At 34.6% G+C, this 18,526-nt stretch overlaps 1 protein-coding gene across 2 annotated transcripts; it reads right to left on the bottom strand.

Moving 5' to 3' along the window:
- Positions 1–2,765: 2,765 nt before the first annotated feature.
- Positions 2,766–11,019, bottom strand: LOC117338815 (transmembrane emp24 domain-containing protein eca-like). Of its 2 annotated transcripts, none has more exons than XM_033900166.1 (5): positions 10,841–11,019; positions 9,525–9,640; positions 7,364–7,468; positions 6,738–6,884; positions 2,766–5,485 (listed from the first exon to the last, which is right to left on the bottom strand). In XM_033900166.1, exons 1-5 carry the CDS (start codon positions 10,977–10,979, stop codon positions 5,336–5,338), a joined length of 657 nt encoding a protein of 218 aa, XP_033756057.1. In that variant the 5' UTR covers positions 10,980–11,019; the 3' UTR covers positions 2,766–5,335. The 2 variants fall into 2 exon arrangements, with proteins under 2 accessions (XP_033756057.1, XP_033756058.1); XM_033900167.1 differs by lacking the exon at positions 9,525–9,640 and adding an exon at positions 8,940–9,055 and having other exon boundaries at positions 10,841–11,003.
- Positions 11,020–18,526: the final 7,507 nt, after the last annotated feature.

The raw sequence follows: 18,526 nt of genomic DNA, 5'->3' as shown, positions 1-18,526 counted from the left end.
AAAGCTTTAGCCATAAATTACCATGTGATATACTATCAAACGCTTTTTTGTAATCAACGAATACACAATACAATCTTTTATTGCTCTGTAATGTTTTAGTTATTAAACTATTAAGGACAAAAATGGCGTCTCTGGTACCACTTCCTGGCTTAAACCCGAATTGAGCATCAGTTATGACGCCCTCACTCTTACTCCACTCTAACAGACGCTTATTCAAAAGTGATGTAAATAGTTTTGCTATATGACTAATCAAAGTGATGCCCCTATAATTATTAACGTCATTTTTATCTCCTTTCTTGTGCAAAGGGATGATAACTCCTTCAGACCAAGCTTTAGGAAAATAACCAACATGTAAAATCGTATTAAATAGTTTCAATAAAACTGGTGCAAAAACATCACTGTACTCAATGAGATATTCATTAAGGATCCCGTCTAGCCCCGGAGACTTACCTCTAGACAACCCCTTAATTGCAGCTAATAATTCTTCAAGGCTAAAAGCATTGTCAAGTTCAGGATATATACACTGATAATCTCTTATTTGATCCAAATTTACTTCAGAACCCTCAACTGTATTATTAGCGATACCTTTAAAATAATCATAAAACTGGTCCAGGCATAAATTACCTACATTTTGACTCTTCCTTTTTGAAAAATGCTTATAAAACGATTTGGGGTCATTTACCACGTGCATGTAATACTGGGTCAGCTGGCTTAATCAATTAACTACAGTACATGATACGATTTCTAACTTGGAAGGATGAATACGGTCACGACTGATGGCGTTTTACGAATAAATCCAATGATCTACTGGTCTGCGATGGATAGATGGATTTTTTTCTACTTTTATTTGAAAACAAATACAGTGCAACTTCCGAAAACCGGATCTTATAAAAACAGAACAACTCTGAATACCGAACGAATTGTCGTACTAGTACGGAATTGGTCCTTCTTTATTTTAGTATTTTAATACCGATCCTTCTGAATTCCGTACCTATTTTTTAAGACAGGTCCCCATGTAGAAAGTTTTATATTTTGAATTCAACGTCAGAACTTCTAAAAGTGACAACGTCATCGAACTGTTGTTCTGATCAACTATTGAAGCTTGGTGGTTATTTGGTTATTCAAACCAGTTTCAATAATGAATTGTGGCAATTTTGATCTAGGTGAAATCGCCAGTTATTCAATGTTTACATGCAACATTGTGGTCATGTTTCGCAGGGGCATACTGTAAACTCTCAAGCTTCTGCATGGATATTATTTTGACGCTTTTAAGCGTTGCGCAAAGTAATAATTTCACTGACCTGTGATGCACAAACCTACGATTGCGGATAATAAGCAAAGTTATCATTATCCATGAAGCGATATTAATTTAGTTATCAATTAAATAATTTAATTATATATAACTTTGATATAGAAATTGCATTGCTTTCTACGCCGAAAATTCTGGACGCTTCAATTCATCGTAATGCTAAACAGTTGATATTTGACGATGCGCCAAAATTTGTGTCGCAAAAAATGTTTAAATGGTTGTCACAACGACCATCTCATGTCACATTGTCTCAAGTTTCGTTTCGGACCAGCTATAAATCACGGCATACCATCTCAGCAGAGAAAGTCCTGTTGCCATCCATTAAGAACTACATGTAGCAATAGAATTCCAATACCAGGGATGTGAAATGGCAAGATACAATTCCCGATTGGAATAAAAATAGTTGACGTATATTCATCTTTATTGTAGCAGGGGTCTCGTTTCATGGAGAACTCACACTCTTCTCATTTAACTAGATATTTCGTTTACGCTCTTTCAAAAATCACGAGCAACCGTGATTTTTTAAAAAGACGACCAGGTTATGTATATCGATGGAATGTTAATAACGACCACATGTGGTCCAAACACTACTCGTTTGTGACTGTCCCGTCTGGTAACGTTTTAGGTCATCCGAGACAAAGTCTCAGTTGTCACCTTTTATCCGTCGTCGTGCTCGTCCGTTCTTCAACAGTAACAAGAGATCTACGGTCGTGATATTGGGCCAGTTGCATGCTGGGAGAAATGACCTTGGCCTACTTTCCAGGTTACAGAAGTCAAATATTTAAACGACTTGGTTTAATACTTTTCAATAACCAAGAGGTCCATACTTATTATTTAGGGCCAATAGCCAGCTGGGCTGAACTTGAAGAGCTACCAAGTTTGTTCAAATGAATGACCTTGACCTACTTTCAAGATCACAATGTTGAAATGGCATTCTCAATAACCAATAGGCCCAGGATAACGTCATTAGCATGCTGGGATGAAGGGCCAAGTTTTGTTGACCTACTTTCATGGCCAGTGGGATTAAATGTGTTGAAAATTGTAGATGTCTTCTCAATAACCAGGAGGTCCATGGTTAGAATATTGACCATTCAGCATGCATGGATGAAGGGCTACCAAGCTTGTTCACATGCCATAAGGGCGAGATGAACATATCAGAACTGATAGGGCCCATTTTTTTTTGAGAAATATTGATGAGATTTTTCAGATGGTGATGATTTTATAAAGTTACACGGCCCTGAAATTTGTTAAGGGCTAACTATGGCCCATGTCATGTCCTACTAACCAGGAGGTCCTGTTTCAATATCATCTTCATTTAATAGTAGGGTAAGGGGAATAGTTTAGAGACACAGAGAAAATTTTACATTTTCCCGGTGTCTGTATGATCCAAACCATCATGGACACTATATTCATATTTCAAATTAGAAGTAAAATATATAAAAAAAAAAAGATAACAGAAAGTGTATTTACTCTTTATTCCAATTTCACACTTCCTCACGATAACATGTTCAGTCACAATAAATAAACGGAGAAACACTATGGGGATACGAGACTATCAGTCAGATACTGGAAATAATAACTTATTTATTATGACTATCACGCTGATGCAGAAAAGATAAATTCTCTCACTCTCACAATTTACTTTCATAAGATAGCAGCAGAAATGACACTAAACAGCAAAACTAAAGCAAACAATTATTACTTAAAGAGGACAAAAATTATTTGTTAGTATTGTTGAAATGGATAAATCATAAATTGTGCATGGTAGCACTGTGCTTTTTAATAAACGTGATGATGGAAAATATTTATGACTTTTAGAATATAATGAAGTTATATCAAGCATGAATTGAGCAGTCATGCAAAATAGAAACATGCAATTTCCTTTGAAGGGAAGAAAGTATATGTAATGCCCACATAATCCTGTCATTACTGGTTCAATATGGCTGTACATATTGTGCCGAGATAGTGGTTATATACCGTAACTCTAATAAATGCGTGCAAATTAAATGTGACTTTTATGCCAGTAGTTTATTTCTCACAAACTCATGGGACACATGAACTTTTAACAAACCAACTCTACGAAACACAAGGAATGGTGATGGAAATTGTTTTAAAAAGACATTGCGTCCGGATAGCAAGCTACTGACTTGGGGCAAGTTGTGAAATCAAAGCAAGAGATAATCACACATGTAGTTAAATCGTGTAGACCACATTTAAATTACAAGCAAAGCACACACAGTTTACAGCATACACATATCTGTATAGGATTTTTTCAAAGTGCATTATGAATGTGAACCTTACAGAGAATTACTGTACAACTACATATACATTGGACTGAAAATATTTATACTAAAATATACAAACAGTTTGTACTAAGTATAAAACATTCACTCTTTATATGAAAACAAGCATGTAACCCAATTGATAATAGTATTCTTCTACCTAATTGCATCAGAATGAATATAAAATTAAATTCGGTCAACACAATCAGCAAAATGAAATCACAAAACATTGTGATGCACAAATTTCTTCCATGCGGATTACAATCCTTTATACAAAATGTATATGATTTTGTATGTATGAAGTTTCTGACTAAACATGTTATGAAATTATATCATCTTAATCTTCAGGAGAATAAACAATTATTTCTCAACATCATGTACATTCCAACCCAAGAAATACCTTCATCCATTCTTAAGAAAATATCTAGTATTGAAAAGGGATTAGGATCCTACCATACCATCAAGCTTACACTCACCATCACACTATACTGATGTACCAACTGGCAGTAGTTACAATATGTATTGATACCAGTTCAATTATCTAAGATCTATTTCTTTCATTTTCACAATCATACATCCTCACATCAAATAAAAATTCTTGAATGAACTATCACAAAAAAACATAGCTCAACTTCTGTAAAGCCATTTTTTTTAAAAGCACTTCAATTTAATATCCTTAAAAGTCGGGGGGAAACATAGGATATAATATAAGGGTATAATAAAATACCTTTTCCCACAAAAATTAAAGTTTTCAGAACAAGGTAGAGCTACGGATCTCAGGCCAAATGATACAGGACTAGAAACAGCTGACTTGAAATCGGCCCTTTAGTGGCTTAGCCTACAAAATCACTTATATTTTTTAATCTATTCAATAATGTATGATAACACATTTAAGAGTAACCATATTTAATTTTCTAACCAATACAAATGACGCTTGTAAGAAGAAAAGAATTCAATTAAATCAGTTGAAAGAGATACACCTAGAATATGTGCCAATTTTAAAATGGTGCTACATTGTTTACTTGGGATCATACAGAGAGCATACATAAGTTTACAGTCTAGCCAAACAATATCTGTGATAATTTCATTCCTGTTTATCTATTGAGAATATGTGTTCTAAACCAAACTATTTGAATATATTTTTTATCAAAATGTCAATTGTACTTTGACCTGACATAATATACAACAAATGGTTCATTAACAGCATCATATCTTTATCACATTTCTTGTTCTTATTTAAATTGATACATGTATGAAAAGTGCAATATTTTTCAACAAGCTGTGTATCAGGAGTTATGGCCCTTTATCTTTTCAAAAAATGCTAAATTCAGGAAAAAAAATGATATTTGTAGCTCTTTACTGAATCAGATTTCTGTCTTCATGATTTGAAACTTCAGAAGTTGGTATACCTTCCTGTCCTTCTTTTTGAAGAATGAAGAATGCTTTTCATTTTTTTTTTTTTTTGCACATGGCACTATGGAATTTAAAACTAAGAGAACGAGATATCTTAAACCAAACTGTGAACCACATATAGATTGCATTGCCTGATTATGACATAATGATTTATTAATTGCAAATTAAAAAGCAATTTCATTCCAATAATCAAGAAGCTGATGTACACAAAAGAGACAAGTCTCAATAGTTTTGTTTAATTTACCCTGTACATCTAGAAATAATTCCTGAGGATAAGATCCACTAACTCCTGATCTACAGCCAGTTTGCTGCCTTAGGATGATTATATGGCCTACACCAACTTCTTGGCCTCAAAGAAACTCTTAAGATGCCTCATCTGCCAGAAACCGGTAAGCAGGAGAATAAGGGTCTGGGCAATGGACCACCACAATACTCTCTGGTTTGTGCTCTCGCTTGTCTGTCTGAACCTTTCCTCTCGGTACTGAAATGAAGCAGTATTTTCTTTGTTTAAAAATATTTAAGACAGAAAATAACAAAGAGACGTTAAATATTAAAAGAAAATCAAGTACTATTATTGTGCAATAGGTTGGGTTGTTTTTTTAAGAAATATGCAAAACATAACAGTCATGATAGAAATAAATGGACTCATTTAAGAGAAATTGTTAACCTGTCAATCAAAACTGCTTCATATACAGTAAAACTCAGATCTAAGTCAAAGTCAACAGGACCCAACAAAATATTCCACTTATTCAATGGTTCAACTTATCAGTGTCCATGTGTTGTTACAGATCAAAACAAAATACATGTATAAAATTATCTTTGCTATAGACATGTAATTTACACAGCGAGAGAAACAATATATAGTTCAGAAAAATTTGACCGTGCTGATTTTGTAAAAAGGTGAAGGCCACAGTCAGTGTTTATCAGCTTCATGAGGTTTTGCACAGAATAAAATATTAATGTTACTATTGCATTGGTGTTTACAGAACTTAGGCATAGATAAATTTATCAATGACAGACAAATATCTTAAAAGCGCATAATACAGAATGTTACATTTTTTATCGTTTATTTTTTCCTTCTATTTTTCGGCGACCATGTGTATCAAAACAGTAAACAGAACACAGTAGGTCATGATGTTATGGTTTGTAGACTTAAACATGTACATTTTATTCTAAGTTATTAAGTTATTTTCACCTTAACGTTTTACTTCAGATGTGCAACTGTATAAACAAGGTCAAAGGGATGATGATTGACTGACAGCCAGAAACAATAGACATCTTACGGCCGATCGGTCACACTTAGTCAATCAGGCCGAAGTCAACAAATTTTACCTGAGACAGCATGATGCCTCGATGTTCGATACAAAAATGGAAATTTTGGTATAGTTTAGAAGGGATGGACCTCAAAATATATTGGACACAACCACGGTATTCGATTCAACAGTAATAGAATAATCTGTGTTTAATTTATTCGATTCAACAGTGTTAGAAAAATCCGTGTTTAATTTACTAAGATAAAGAAGGGAAAAAATCAGAACTGAATGAAACATTCGACTCATCTGATGTTTTTGGTTCAAGCGTGTTCGACACTATATTCATTGTAGGCTTGATATAAATTTAACAGCACCTTTTTGACAGATCTTGTCCCAATAGAATATTTTTGTTACAACTATTGCCCTATCCTTTACAATGTATCCAGAGTGATAGTTCACTTGTATCCGCAAATCACTCACCCTTTGGTAATTCTGTTCCTTTGTGATCTGCTCTACCTGGTCGAGAAGCTGGCGGATCCTGAGTTGGAGCTCTGATAGTTTGTCTTTTGCCTGGATCTGAGAGTAATCTACAGCATGCTCTCCCACTTGTATGTCCAGATGAACTCTCTGTGTTAGATAATGCAGATAGAATTATAACTTTGACATGTTTGTATGTAATAATTTAAAATTAGACAGGACTTAGTTTAGCAAAGTTACACACCATCTTTTAATATTCTAGAAAAAAAATGTAGCTGTGATTAAAACTATGAGTCAGGAGTTACTATGGTTTCACTCGTCCCTTTAAATACAGTTTAATGCAGATTTCCAAAGCAATTGAATTCAAGCAGCTGTTTCGTGTAAGAATAACATTTATCAAATCTACAAATTCTCCCAAAATAGAGAGGTCTATTAACGGAAGTGTTCATGCATTCAAACTTTTGACATGACAGATCATGGAGGAATTCTAACAAAGTACTGCTCATCATTAAGATTGCATGTTGCCAATTTTGACTCTATAGACTATAATTATACACACTGTATCATGAACACCTGTACAAGTTAAAATCATTACTTTCAAGTCTATGAAGCCAACTGTTTATACACACCAATTGTCCACTGGAGAACCAGGCTGTGGAGTTGGAGTGGAGACAAACCACATGTTCTCCAGCCAGATGAGATGTGAATGTGAAACGTCCTTCAGCAGCGTAAGTCTACAACACAACAGATTAGACTCTCAGTAATGCTCATATACTTTCCTCTTCTCGGTATATACGTAGTCATCAGAAAATCACAATATATATAAAATATGAATTAGTGTTTCTAAAATATATTTAATTCTTATGTATATACTCAGTTCATTTCAAAATCCTACTACCTTTCAACCTTTGCACTATAACTTTAATCATGGAGATGTACATGACACAAATTCAGTCTCGTACATCACTCTTACGTGTATAGTAACGAGCATGCCACTGGTAAAACGACCAACAGTACAGGCAACGCAGCAACATAAACAAGATTACAATATTTTGTGATATGAATTGTCATTTGAAGTTTTGATTGTTTTGGATTTTTAATATTTTGAATAATTTTTTTACAAAAAACATTCATTTCAATGAAATGATATATTGAAATAAAACCTTCTGAAATTGACTTGCTAAACATCTATGACAGCTACTTTGTCATCTTGACCAAAGCCATAAAACAAGCAATAAGTCAAATGACACAATGGAAAGCACAAGTATGGAACACATGTTCATTGCTCAATTATTAAATCAATGCTGTACATTTATACTTCTTGACAGCATGATCTGAAAAAATAATGTGAAAAATTCACAATCACCTGGAGCCCGGCCGCCATGAATGGAGTTAAAAGATAAAATAGATTATGAAAAGCAAATGATAAAACATAAAATACCAAAAGCAATATGGGCATTTGAAAGAACTGCATGAAAGAATACATGTAGCCAATAATAAACCACCACCCAGAAAAATATAATTTGGGCCACAAAATAAAACCTAACGGTCCTTCATTTTCATGTATACTGCATTCCATAATTCCATATGGAGACCAAAATATAAAAATAAAAACATATAAATATCATAGCCAATTATTTTTATAGCAAAATTTTCCATTTTGTTTTTTTAAATTCTGCAAAATGACAATTCTACAGGTAAAGTGTGATAATCTATTGTGTAAATATGTATGACTGCAAGCATGCATTGATCTACTTTAAACACTAAACAAATGTATCCAATTATATCTACATATTTAAAACAAAACAATAAGCATGCATGCAAGTAAAACCAGAAACAATAATTGCTAAAAATGGAGTACATAAATATATTGTCAAAGGTTATCACAATTATCTACATTGTTGGAATACTTTTCTTTAAAGTCTTCAATGGATTAGAGAATTATTATAATTATTACTTAAATTACTGTTGAGACATTCATGCACTTAAAAGTATAAAAAATGAAATAGCAATCTCCCACAAATGATGTCCACATATAACAAAAGTTATTATCAGTGTGGGCTCATGATCATTAATTTATAATCAATGTTACTACAGAAGTTAAACAGGGTGAATAAAGTACTAAAAATGAAATCAAAAAGAGGGGGAAAAAGTACCAATGGTCTCCATATGTAAAAGAATTCTGGAAATTACAGCAGAACTCACCCTGGACAATACTATTTCATGGTTTGGGTCTCTAACCTCAACAAACATCCCCAGCCCTGGGGCACTGGGCATGTAGTCTTTCACTGTATAATCATACACCTGTACTTTGTAGTTACCTGGAAGTAAAGTCAACATTTTGGCATTGAAATGACTCTTCCTTTCCACGGCAAACCTACAAGCTTGCCTTTTTTTACAGTATCACATGCTGCATTCTAAGATAATTTGTAGAGGTCAGATAAGCTAATATCACATTTCAGATGCATCCTTCATCAATGTTAACTTTCATCCATGCTGAGATTATATTTACATTGATATTAAAGATTGGAACAATCCAAGTAAATTTTGTTATGGAATCTTAACTCCATGTACGCTCATTCATTTTTAAAGATTGATATAGGAATAGGACCATGTTGTTAAAAGTGAGGCGGAATATAAAATCATTTACTGGTGATTGACAATGAAGGTCATTGGTAAATAAAGCAAGTATTAGTTTTGTCTACTTTTCATAATAGCTTATCTGACATTCAACAAATATTCCTAAATTTACAGCATGATCATGTAACCTTCGTTAGTCTGGGTCCTTACCCGTGACATCACAACTTTATCTTCAGGATCTCTGATCTCTACGTGCATTCCTAATCCATATACTGTTGGTACATAGTCATTTATATTGTTGTCTAGAATCTCAACTTTGTAATGGCCTGAAACAATAAATTCAAAATGCATCCTACTCTAACAAAACAGTTTCCGATTTCTTTCGATCAATATATTTTTATTCGATTATCCTGCTTAGATTGTATTCCAAGGAACGTGGACAATACTATGTTCCGAAACATACCAAATACTGTTAAGATAGCATATTTAACTACCAGAACGCATAATTTAATTCCTTTTATTCTTTAAGTGATGCAAGTCATTACAGTAATTGTAGTTAATCACCCAAAGTAAATTATAATATCCATTTTTTGTTCATTTTTATTGTCATGAAAGTTAAGACGTTTCATGTGTGCTTATTATATCACATATAATGTTCTGCTAAAATGGAGAACATGTTGTGATTTTCAAAATCTAATAAAACAATCGCTTCCCTTTAAAATCTAATAAAATGATCGCTTCCCTTCAAAATCTAATAAAACAATCGTGTTCTAAGTTCCAGTGTAAAGATGTGTGGTTATGACTGCAGGACAAAGTCACAATTTGCATACTGCATGTATGAATGAAAAAGACATATGTAACAGGCCAGGTTTTAATTGTTAATACTGTATATAGTTTTATGCTCGCCTTCTAACTTCAGGCTAGGGGGAATTTCCCTTTAGCTCAGTCGGTAGAGCAGCAGACCAGTAAGCCGAGGGTCGTGGTTTCGATCCTGACTGGCTGCACACTACTACTCCTTGAACTTTTTCACATCTATTTCAATTACAAAATTGTATATAATGTATTTATATGCAAACAGATGGGTTATCATAATGCACTAAAACTACTGTACATCAAAATGCCAATTGATAGTCTATCTTTATTGAACATTTCATTAAAGTGACTTCCATTATCATTATCAAGTTAGCGCTGTCCCGGCAGTACGATGAGGCCGATCCAACAAGAAAAGTTTCTAAAAGCCACGAAAACAACATATGATCCCATATACACGTGTAGGAATAGGTTTCAGTTTTGTTTATGTTTACATTGAGATTTGTTGCCATTTCATAGTATACGAGTCTGTAGGTCGAACCATATGTTTTATGATAAATACACAATGAGTTAGAATAAAATACTGTTAACACTGGTTGATTTCACTGCAGCTACTCTGCTACAAAGCAGACGAATATATCGACGTCAACGTATTCGTTGACAGGTGGCAACATTTGGTGTGCCAGTTTTTTTTACTCTTATCGAAATCTCCTTACCTACGACCATGGTTTCATCTGGTATTTCTTCTATAAAACATTTTTTCTCAGTTTCTCCTATATGAAAATATAAGCCAGAAACTGATGAAATGGAAACTAAAACAGCAAAAATGCTACAAAATGCTGCTTTGCCGGCCATGGTTGCGATGAAAGGAAGTGACACGTTCACACATGCGTAGTTGAAGGACACGTATTTTTGACTCTTGGTCAAGTAAACGCTTCAAGCAACATATATTTCTTTAAGGATGCGACAGCATTACAAAATTTTAAAAATATCAATATTTTCATAAATATTTAATTCGGCCTTAGTTGAATAATTATTTCTCAACCTTTTTATTTTTGAATGTCTTGATCGGGTTGATTATCTGTGATGAAATTACTCAACGTGTAAAAACAAAAATGAGATCATTGTTATCTCCCTTGCACCACGAAGACGGGTCTCGGAACAACTCTCACAGCTTGGGATGGTATTGATGACTTAATTAATTCAATTCCATTTTTCTCATCATTTCTGATTTGTTTGTTTAAATGTATGTTTTGATTAAAAAAGTCATAATGTTCGTTCGGTACCATGCTATTATTTTCTCTTTTCGATACAAAAAATGGTGTGTTTGGATGGAGAGGCATACATTTGTTCGAGTGGCGGTCAGTTGCCTGAACTAGTTGGTGGCGGAGAAACCGTCCGCTGGTGGATGCTATGGGATTTTACGAGCGCCGGTTGTGGCATTGTGATTGCCATTGGGAGGACGTAGCAAGCGAATCGGGGTTTTGGGCCGATGTGAGACATGACCCATCAGTTCCTCCGTGTTGTCCTGTCGTGAGATCTGACCGGGTGGTTCTGGTTCAGCTGCAAATGTAATTTGATGTTAAGACGGCATTTCATTATTAAAACAGGAGGAGTGCCGTGGATTTGTACAAATATGCTCTTGGGGATCTGTTTATATTTGGCCGAGTTTCTAAAAAAAAAAAAAACATTATTTATTTGTTTGTTTTTGCTGTATTTTTCACCTTTAGATTTGATACAAAATCTTAGCTGTTTTTCTAACTAATTTACAAATTGTATAAGACAAATTCGAATGAATTGTATAACATATTAGATTTATTTTCTTCTCACTTTTCAGAAAGAGTAAATTTTGGCATATGGGGTAAAAATGACACATTTAGGTTCATTATGTGAATAAGTGATTTTATGAAATAAATGATATATTTGTTCCGCATTGTATTTGTAACAATATTTACACATGTCTATAATTTGTACCGAGTACTTCTATTCTACCTTTTTTTAATCCTGAAATTTTAGTGAATTCATGAATTTACGGAATTTTATTTACGGACTTTACTGACAAAGAGGGACCGACAAGACATAGATATTCTATGATTTAACGGCGTAAATCATAGTTATCACATAACCAATGTGCTTATCAAGTGAATTCGCCAGAAAAGCATAATAATAAAAATAAAATATTTCATTCATCAAATAACTCAACAAACATATTTGTAAAACAGGCCCAGCCAAATTTGACTTACGAGACACTTAAGGTCCAGAACATACCATTGTACATGGACTTGCAAAATATTGAACCTCTATACGAGGGTGGGAGAAGTGCAAGAGTGGTTGGGCCCAATCTCTCCCAGAGTGCATTGCGGTTCCCTTAAATATAGGGAACCGCAATGCACTCTGGGAGAGATTGTGGTTGGGCCATTCCCTACCGACAGGTTGCACAACCCCCATCCTCGTCATCATAACATCAATTTGATATAGTAAATTATAAAATAAATACTTTACAGAATATTTGTGCTAAATGCAATGATGAGGGAAGAGCGATAGTGGTAGGGGAGCCTCTACCGACAAGTCGCCATACCATCACCAATACATCAATTGGAACACATTAATTACAGATTTAATAAAGATAAAATACATAATATGTAGCAGTTGTATCACAGTCTACAACGTCTCCTTTTCATAAAAAGGAAGATTGACCGGGCTAAAAGAGGTTGCAGCAATTCCTCATTCATAATAAAAATAAATTTATCTTTGCAATTTATGGAAACAAATGAATCATCTAAAATACTTATAACATATTACATATTTCATTAATGTACATACTCTGAGCATTTTTCATTGGTTGCACCAGAGTCAGAAATTGATTGTGACGCCATACTCTAATGACGTGACGTCAAGAATTGTGAATGGCACAACAAAATGACTATTTATGATTGATTAAGTCATCCACATTTTGACTTAAAAACACCTGTCAAAACCTACATTTTCAGAGTGGCGTGATAAAAAGTATCATAAAAATTGTTTTCATTCCTTATAAGATTTGTTGAAACTCACTCTCAAAGTTTTAATTTTTGCTTGCTAAGGCTCGCAATAAAAAAACTCATCCTATATGAATGTGAATTTCAGCACAATTCTTAACTTGAGTTACCTCCCGTTGGACGATACCCGTCGTTTTGACAAATTTTACATAAGTAATTAAAGCTGTAGATTTTATATAAAAAAAATATGAAATGTCCTTTTGAATATTCACAATTTGCCACATAATGTCTAATTATTAAAACCAAAGTCAATGTCTCCAGGGCGGTAGTACACGAGACAGCCGTAGTTACGGTGGCAGTACGTACAATGTACTTGTGCGCAGCTGTCTCTTCAGTTTGTAGTGGCGGGTATCCAGGCGTGGTGATTTAGTGGATCTTAACGTTTTCTCTCTAGTGTTGGTATTTAGGGAGTAAGTCGATGTGAAATTACACGATTTTTAAACACATTTTGTATATATACCTAAAGTGATGGGTGCAACGATACTGACAAATGTAAATGCAAAACAAGCACCGTCCACTGTAAAAGGATGGCTATTTCAACACAAATAGTTGTGCGAGAAAGGATTTCGTCCTCTATAAAGGCACAGTCCAATGTAAAAGGATGGCTATTTCAACACAAATAGTTGTGCGAGAAATTTCGTCCTCTATAAAGGCACAGTCCAATGTAAAAGGATGGCTATTTCAACACAAATAGTTGTGCGAGAAATTTCGTCCTCTATAAAGGCACAGTCCAATGTAAAAGGATGGCTATTTCAACACAAATAGTTGTGCGAGAAATTTCGTCCTCTATAAAGGCACAGTCCAATGTAAAAGGATGGCTATTTCAACACAAATAGTTGTGCGAGAAATTTTGTCCTCTATGAAGGTCCCGCATTGCTGTATATGTACCACACACGTGTAATCCCCATATTGATTTTTGTCCCATTCCAGCGTGTGATCCACAACTAATGATTGTCTTTCGCGACTTCGTTCCGGTTGCACACACACTTAATAATCACAAAATTATATGTACACTTAAACAGTTCTAAAATACATAATGTATACACAGAGTATATTATCGAAGTTGGTCATAAAAAACTGGGGTATGTCTTACTGAGAATGGTAGACGTCACGACTATATACATTTATCGGTTAACTGATAGTCCAATAGTTCTACTATGGTTATATTGTATACACAGTTTGTGGGATACTTATGACGTAGTTTCCCAGTGGAGCTGGATTGGAACTCGCACATTCTACATGTACTTATTGTGTTATTTCTGATCTTTGTGTTCCAGGTTAGTTGAACGAGGGTTCAAATTTCAGGGGGTGATTACGCCAGTGCTTGTTTAACCTGTCCTTAAAGCTATTTACTGACGGGGCTGAAACCACACATTCTGGTAGCGAGTTCCACTTTAACACCACTCTGTTACTGAAGTAGTTTAGGGTTTTCTGCTTTTTACATGTTTTTTTTAAATAACTTCTTTGAGTGGCCACGAGTAGCACCATATTCGCACAGTGTGAAGAGTTTATCCTTCTCCAAGTTTTCCATGTTGTTGAGAATTTTATAGACCTGCAGCATGTCCGCTCTTCCCCTTCGATATTCAAGGGTTGGTAGTCCCAGTAATCTTTTAGGGATGGCACTCGTTTGGTAGATCTTCGTTGGATGTTCTCAATTGCCCTTTTGTCCTTGATGTACATAGGTGACCAGATGACGGAAGCATATTCCAGGTGGGGTCTTACCAAAGATTTATATAATTGGACGAACATGTCTTTGCTCATATAAGTAAAACTTCTAAAGATGATCCCAACTATTTGATTGTTTTTTTCACTGTTTTTTGGACATGAACCGAAAAGTTTAGATTATCGTCTATTATGACGCCTAGATCTTTCTCACTTGTTGTTTTTTCTATGTTGAAGGTGTTGTTGAGTTGGGTGAGGGTGTAGTTTGTTGTCCTTTGCTTAGATCCTAACTCCAGGTGTTTACATTTTTCAACGTTCAGCTTCATCAACCAATTTTCTGTCCATTGACACATTTTTTTTTGTGTATTTTTGTATTTTTAAAGCATTTTCATGAACAACATATGATGTACATAATAAAATAATTCATTCAAATTCCCTTCCGTTCATCATCATCATCATCATCATCATCATCATCATCATCATCATCATCATCATCCAGCAAACACATCATCATCATCATCATCATCATCATGTCATCCGGACACATCATCATCATCATCATCATCATGTCATACGGACACATCATCATCATCATCATCATCATGTCATCCGGACACATCATCATCATCATTATCATCATCCAAATACATCGATCTTAAATCTCATTCATATGTTGCTTTTTTATGAGAGAGAGGGAGAGAGAGAGAGAGAGAGAGAGAGAGAGAGAGAGAGAGAGAGAGAGAGAGAGAGGCGGGACTTACAATGTAATGAAATTTGAATTGAGTGTAAAAGCTGGATATAAGATATACTAAATAAGACTATGGCCTAGTAACAACAAATGACAGAGTATTAAAAATGCTATAATTTGACATATCATAATACTTATTTTAAAAATTAAGAGTCCTGGGACAGACTGTCAGGGTCAAAAAGGAGGGGGGGGGGGGGGGGGGGGAACCCAAAAAAAAACACATGAATCAATAGAACTAAACATACATATTGATAAAACAGAAAATAAACACTTGTTAAGCTTTTAGAGGTCTTAAATAGATAATATGTTTTTCCATTTATTCCAATCCAGATTAAACTTTTCAAGAAAACAAACTCCCTTTGATGTTGCTATATATTTTTTTCAGATTGTGGTGGTCCTTAATTACATTTATTAATGCATGTACATTTGACACATTTTGTCTATGCTGAGTTGTAGATTGAGTTGTTCTTTCCGTGTTGAGTTTTTGGTGTATAATTTGGAGTCATTGGCAAATAGCTTGGTGGTACATTTCAGCAGGTCTGGCAGATCATTTATGTATATTAGGAAGAGGATTGGCCCTATTACACTTCCTTGGGGGACACCGCTTAGGACTGGTAAACTTTCCGATTTTATACCATTTATGACAACTAGTTGGGTTAGATCTGTAAGGTATTCAGCAATCCATTGTAGCAGTTTTCCTGTGATACCGTAGTGTTCCATTTTGTGGAGTAGAAGTCTGTGACAAACCTTATCGAAGGCTTTACTGAAATCCATGTATATTACATCAATGTTGTTTCCCTCGTCCAGCAGTTTGGCCCAGTCGTCCATTGTCTCAAGGAGTTGTGTTGTGCACGATTTCTTTTGTCTGAATCCATGTTGGTGTGAACTGAACAGGTTATTTGTTTCCATGTGTTGTAGGATGGAGTCTCTGATGATTCGTTGCATAATTTTGCACGGCACGGATGTAAGGCTGATTGGTCTGTAATTGCCAGGCTCATTTCTTGGTCCTTTTTTGTGTATTGGTGTGACTTGCGAATGTCTCCAGTCAGATGGGAGAGTACTTTGGTCAAAAGACTTGTTAAATATCAAGTTAAGTGATTCTTTTAGTTCGTTTATTGTTTCTTTGATGAACCTGGGGTGTATGTTGTCTGGTCCTGCAGCTTTATTTGGTTTTAACTTGTTAACTGCCTTTACTATCTTTTCTTCTGTTATTTCCACACTGTTAAGTAAGCCATTACCACCCTGTTTCTAAGTGCTGGTGGATGATTGTTTGTATCTTTGACAAAGACTGTTGCAAAGAATCTGACCATGCCATTAGCTGTTCCTTTATCATCCTGGGTAAGTATTCCGTTTTCGTTCTTAACTTGCTGAATACACGATTTTGTTTTTGTCTTTGACCTAACATGTTTCCAAAATAGTTTAGGATCAGTTTTTATTTTCTCTACTAGGTCTCTTTCAAGGTTGTATCCTGAAGTCTTTATATTCTTAGTTGTCTGGTTTCTGGTTTACAATGCAAGTACTTTTGCCATTTCCTTGACTTTGTTATCATAGACTGACGTGTTTGCTGGTCTAAATTGGATCTGTGCTTAGCATTCACCTTGTGTACGGGTATGTGTTTGTCAATAAGCTTGGATATTATCTCTACAAGGCATTCCCATGCTTGATGCAATTTGATGTTAAGACGGCATTTCATTATTAAAACAGGAGGGGTGCCGTGGATTTGTACAAATATGCTCTTGGGGATCTGTTTATATTTGGCCGAGTTTCTAAAAAAAAAAAGCATCAATGTTGTTTTAACCAAACCTGGAATATATTTGCTTTGTAATATGGAAATCTCAGCACACCCTACAGATTACGTGAATTTTATTTATTTGTTTGTTTTTGCTGTATTTTTCACCTTTAGATTTGATACAAAATCTTAGCTGTTCTTCTAACTAATTTACAAATTCGAATGAATTGTATAACATATTAGATTTATTTTCTTCTCACTTTTCAGAAAGAGTGAATTTTGGCATATGGGGTAAAAATGACACATTTAGGTTCATTATGTGAATAAGTGATTTTATTAAATAAATGATATATTTGTTCCGCATTGTATTTGTAACAATATTTACACGTATCTATAATTTATACCGAGTACTTCTATTCTACTTTTTTTTTAATCCTGAAATTTTTGTGAATTCATGAATTTACGGAATTTTGTTTACGGACTTTACTGACAAAGAGGGACCGACAATACATATGATTTAAAGGCGTAAATCATAGTTATCACATAACCAGTATGCTTATCAAGTGAATTCGCCAGAAAAGCATAATAATAAAAATAAAATATTTCATTCATCAAATAACTCAACAAACATATTTGTAAAACAGGCCCAGCCAAATTTGACTTACGAAATACTAAGGTCCAGAACATACCATTGTACATGGACTTGCAAAATATTGAACCTCTATACGAGGGTGGGAGAAGTGCAAGAGTGGTTGGGCCCAATCTCTCCCAGAGTGCATTGCGGTTCCCTTAATGAAGGGAACCGCAATGCACTCTGGGAGAGATTGTGGTTGGGCCATTCCCTACCGACAGGTTGCACAACCCCTATCCTCGTCATCATAACATCAATTTGATATAGTAAATTATAAAATAAATACTTTACAGAATATTTGTGCTAGATGCAATGATGAGGGAAGAGCGATAGTGGAAGGGGAGCCCCTACCGACAAGTCGCCATACCATCACCAATTAAGATAAAATACATAATATGTAGCAGTTGTATCACAGTCTACAACGTCTCCTTTTCATAAAAAGGAAGATTGACCGAGCTAAAAGAGGTTGCAGCAATTCCTCATTCATAATAAAAATAATTTTATCTTTGCAATTTATGGAAACAAATGAATCATCTAAAATACTTATAACATATTACATATTTCATTAGTGTACATACTCTGAGCATTTTTCAT

This window comes from Pecten maximus, chromosome 12 (assembly GCF_902652985.1).
Source record: "Pecten maximus chromosome 12, xPecMax1.1, whole genome shotgun sequence".
NCBI lineage: Eukaryota > Metazoa > Mollusca > Bivalvia > Pectinida > Pectinidae > Pecten > Pecten maximus.
This window is presented reverse-complemented; position numbering and strand designations above follow the sequence as displayed.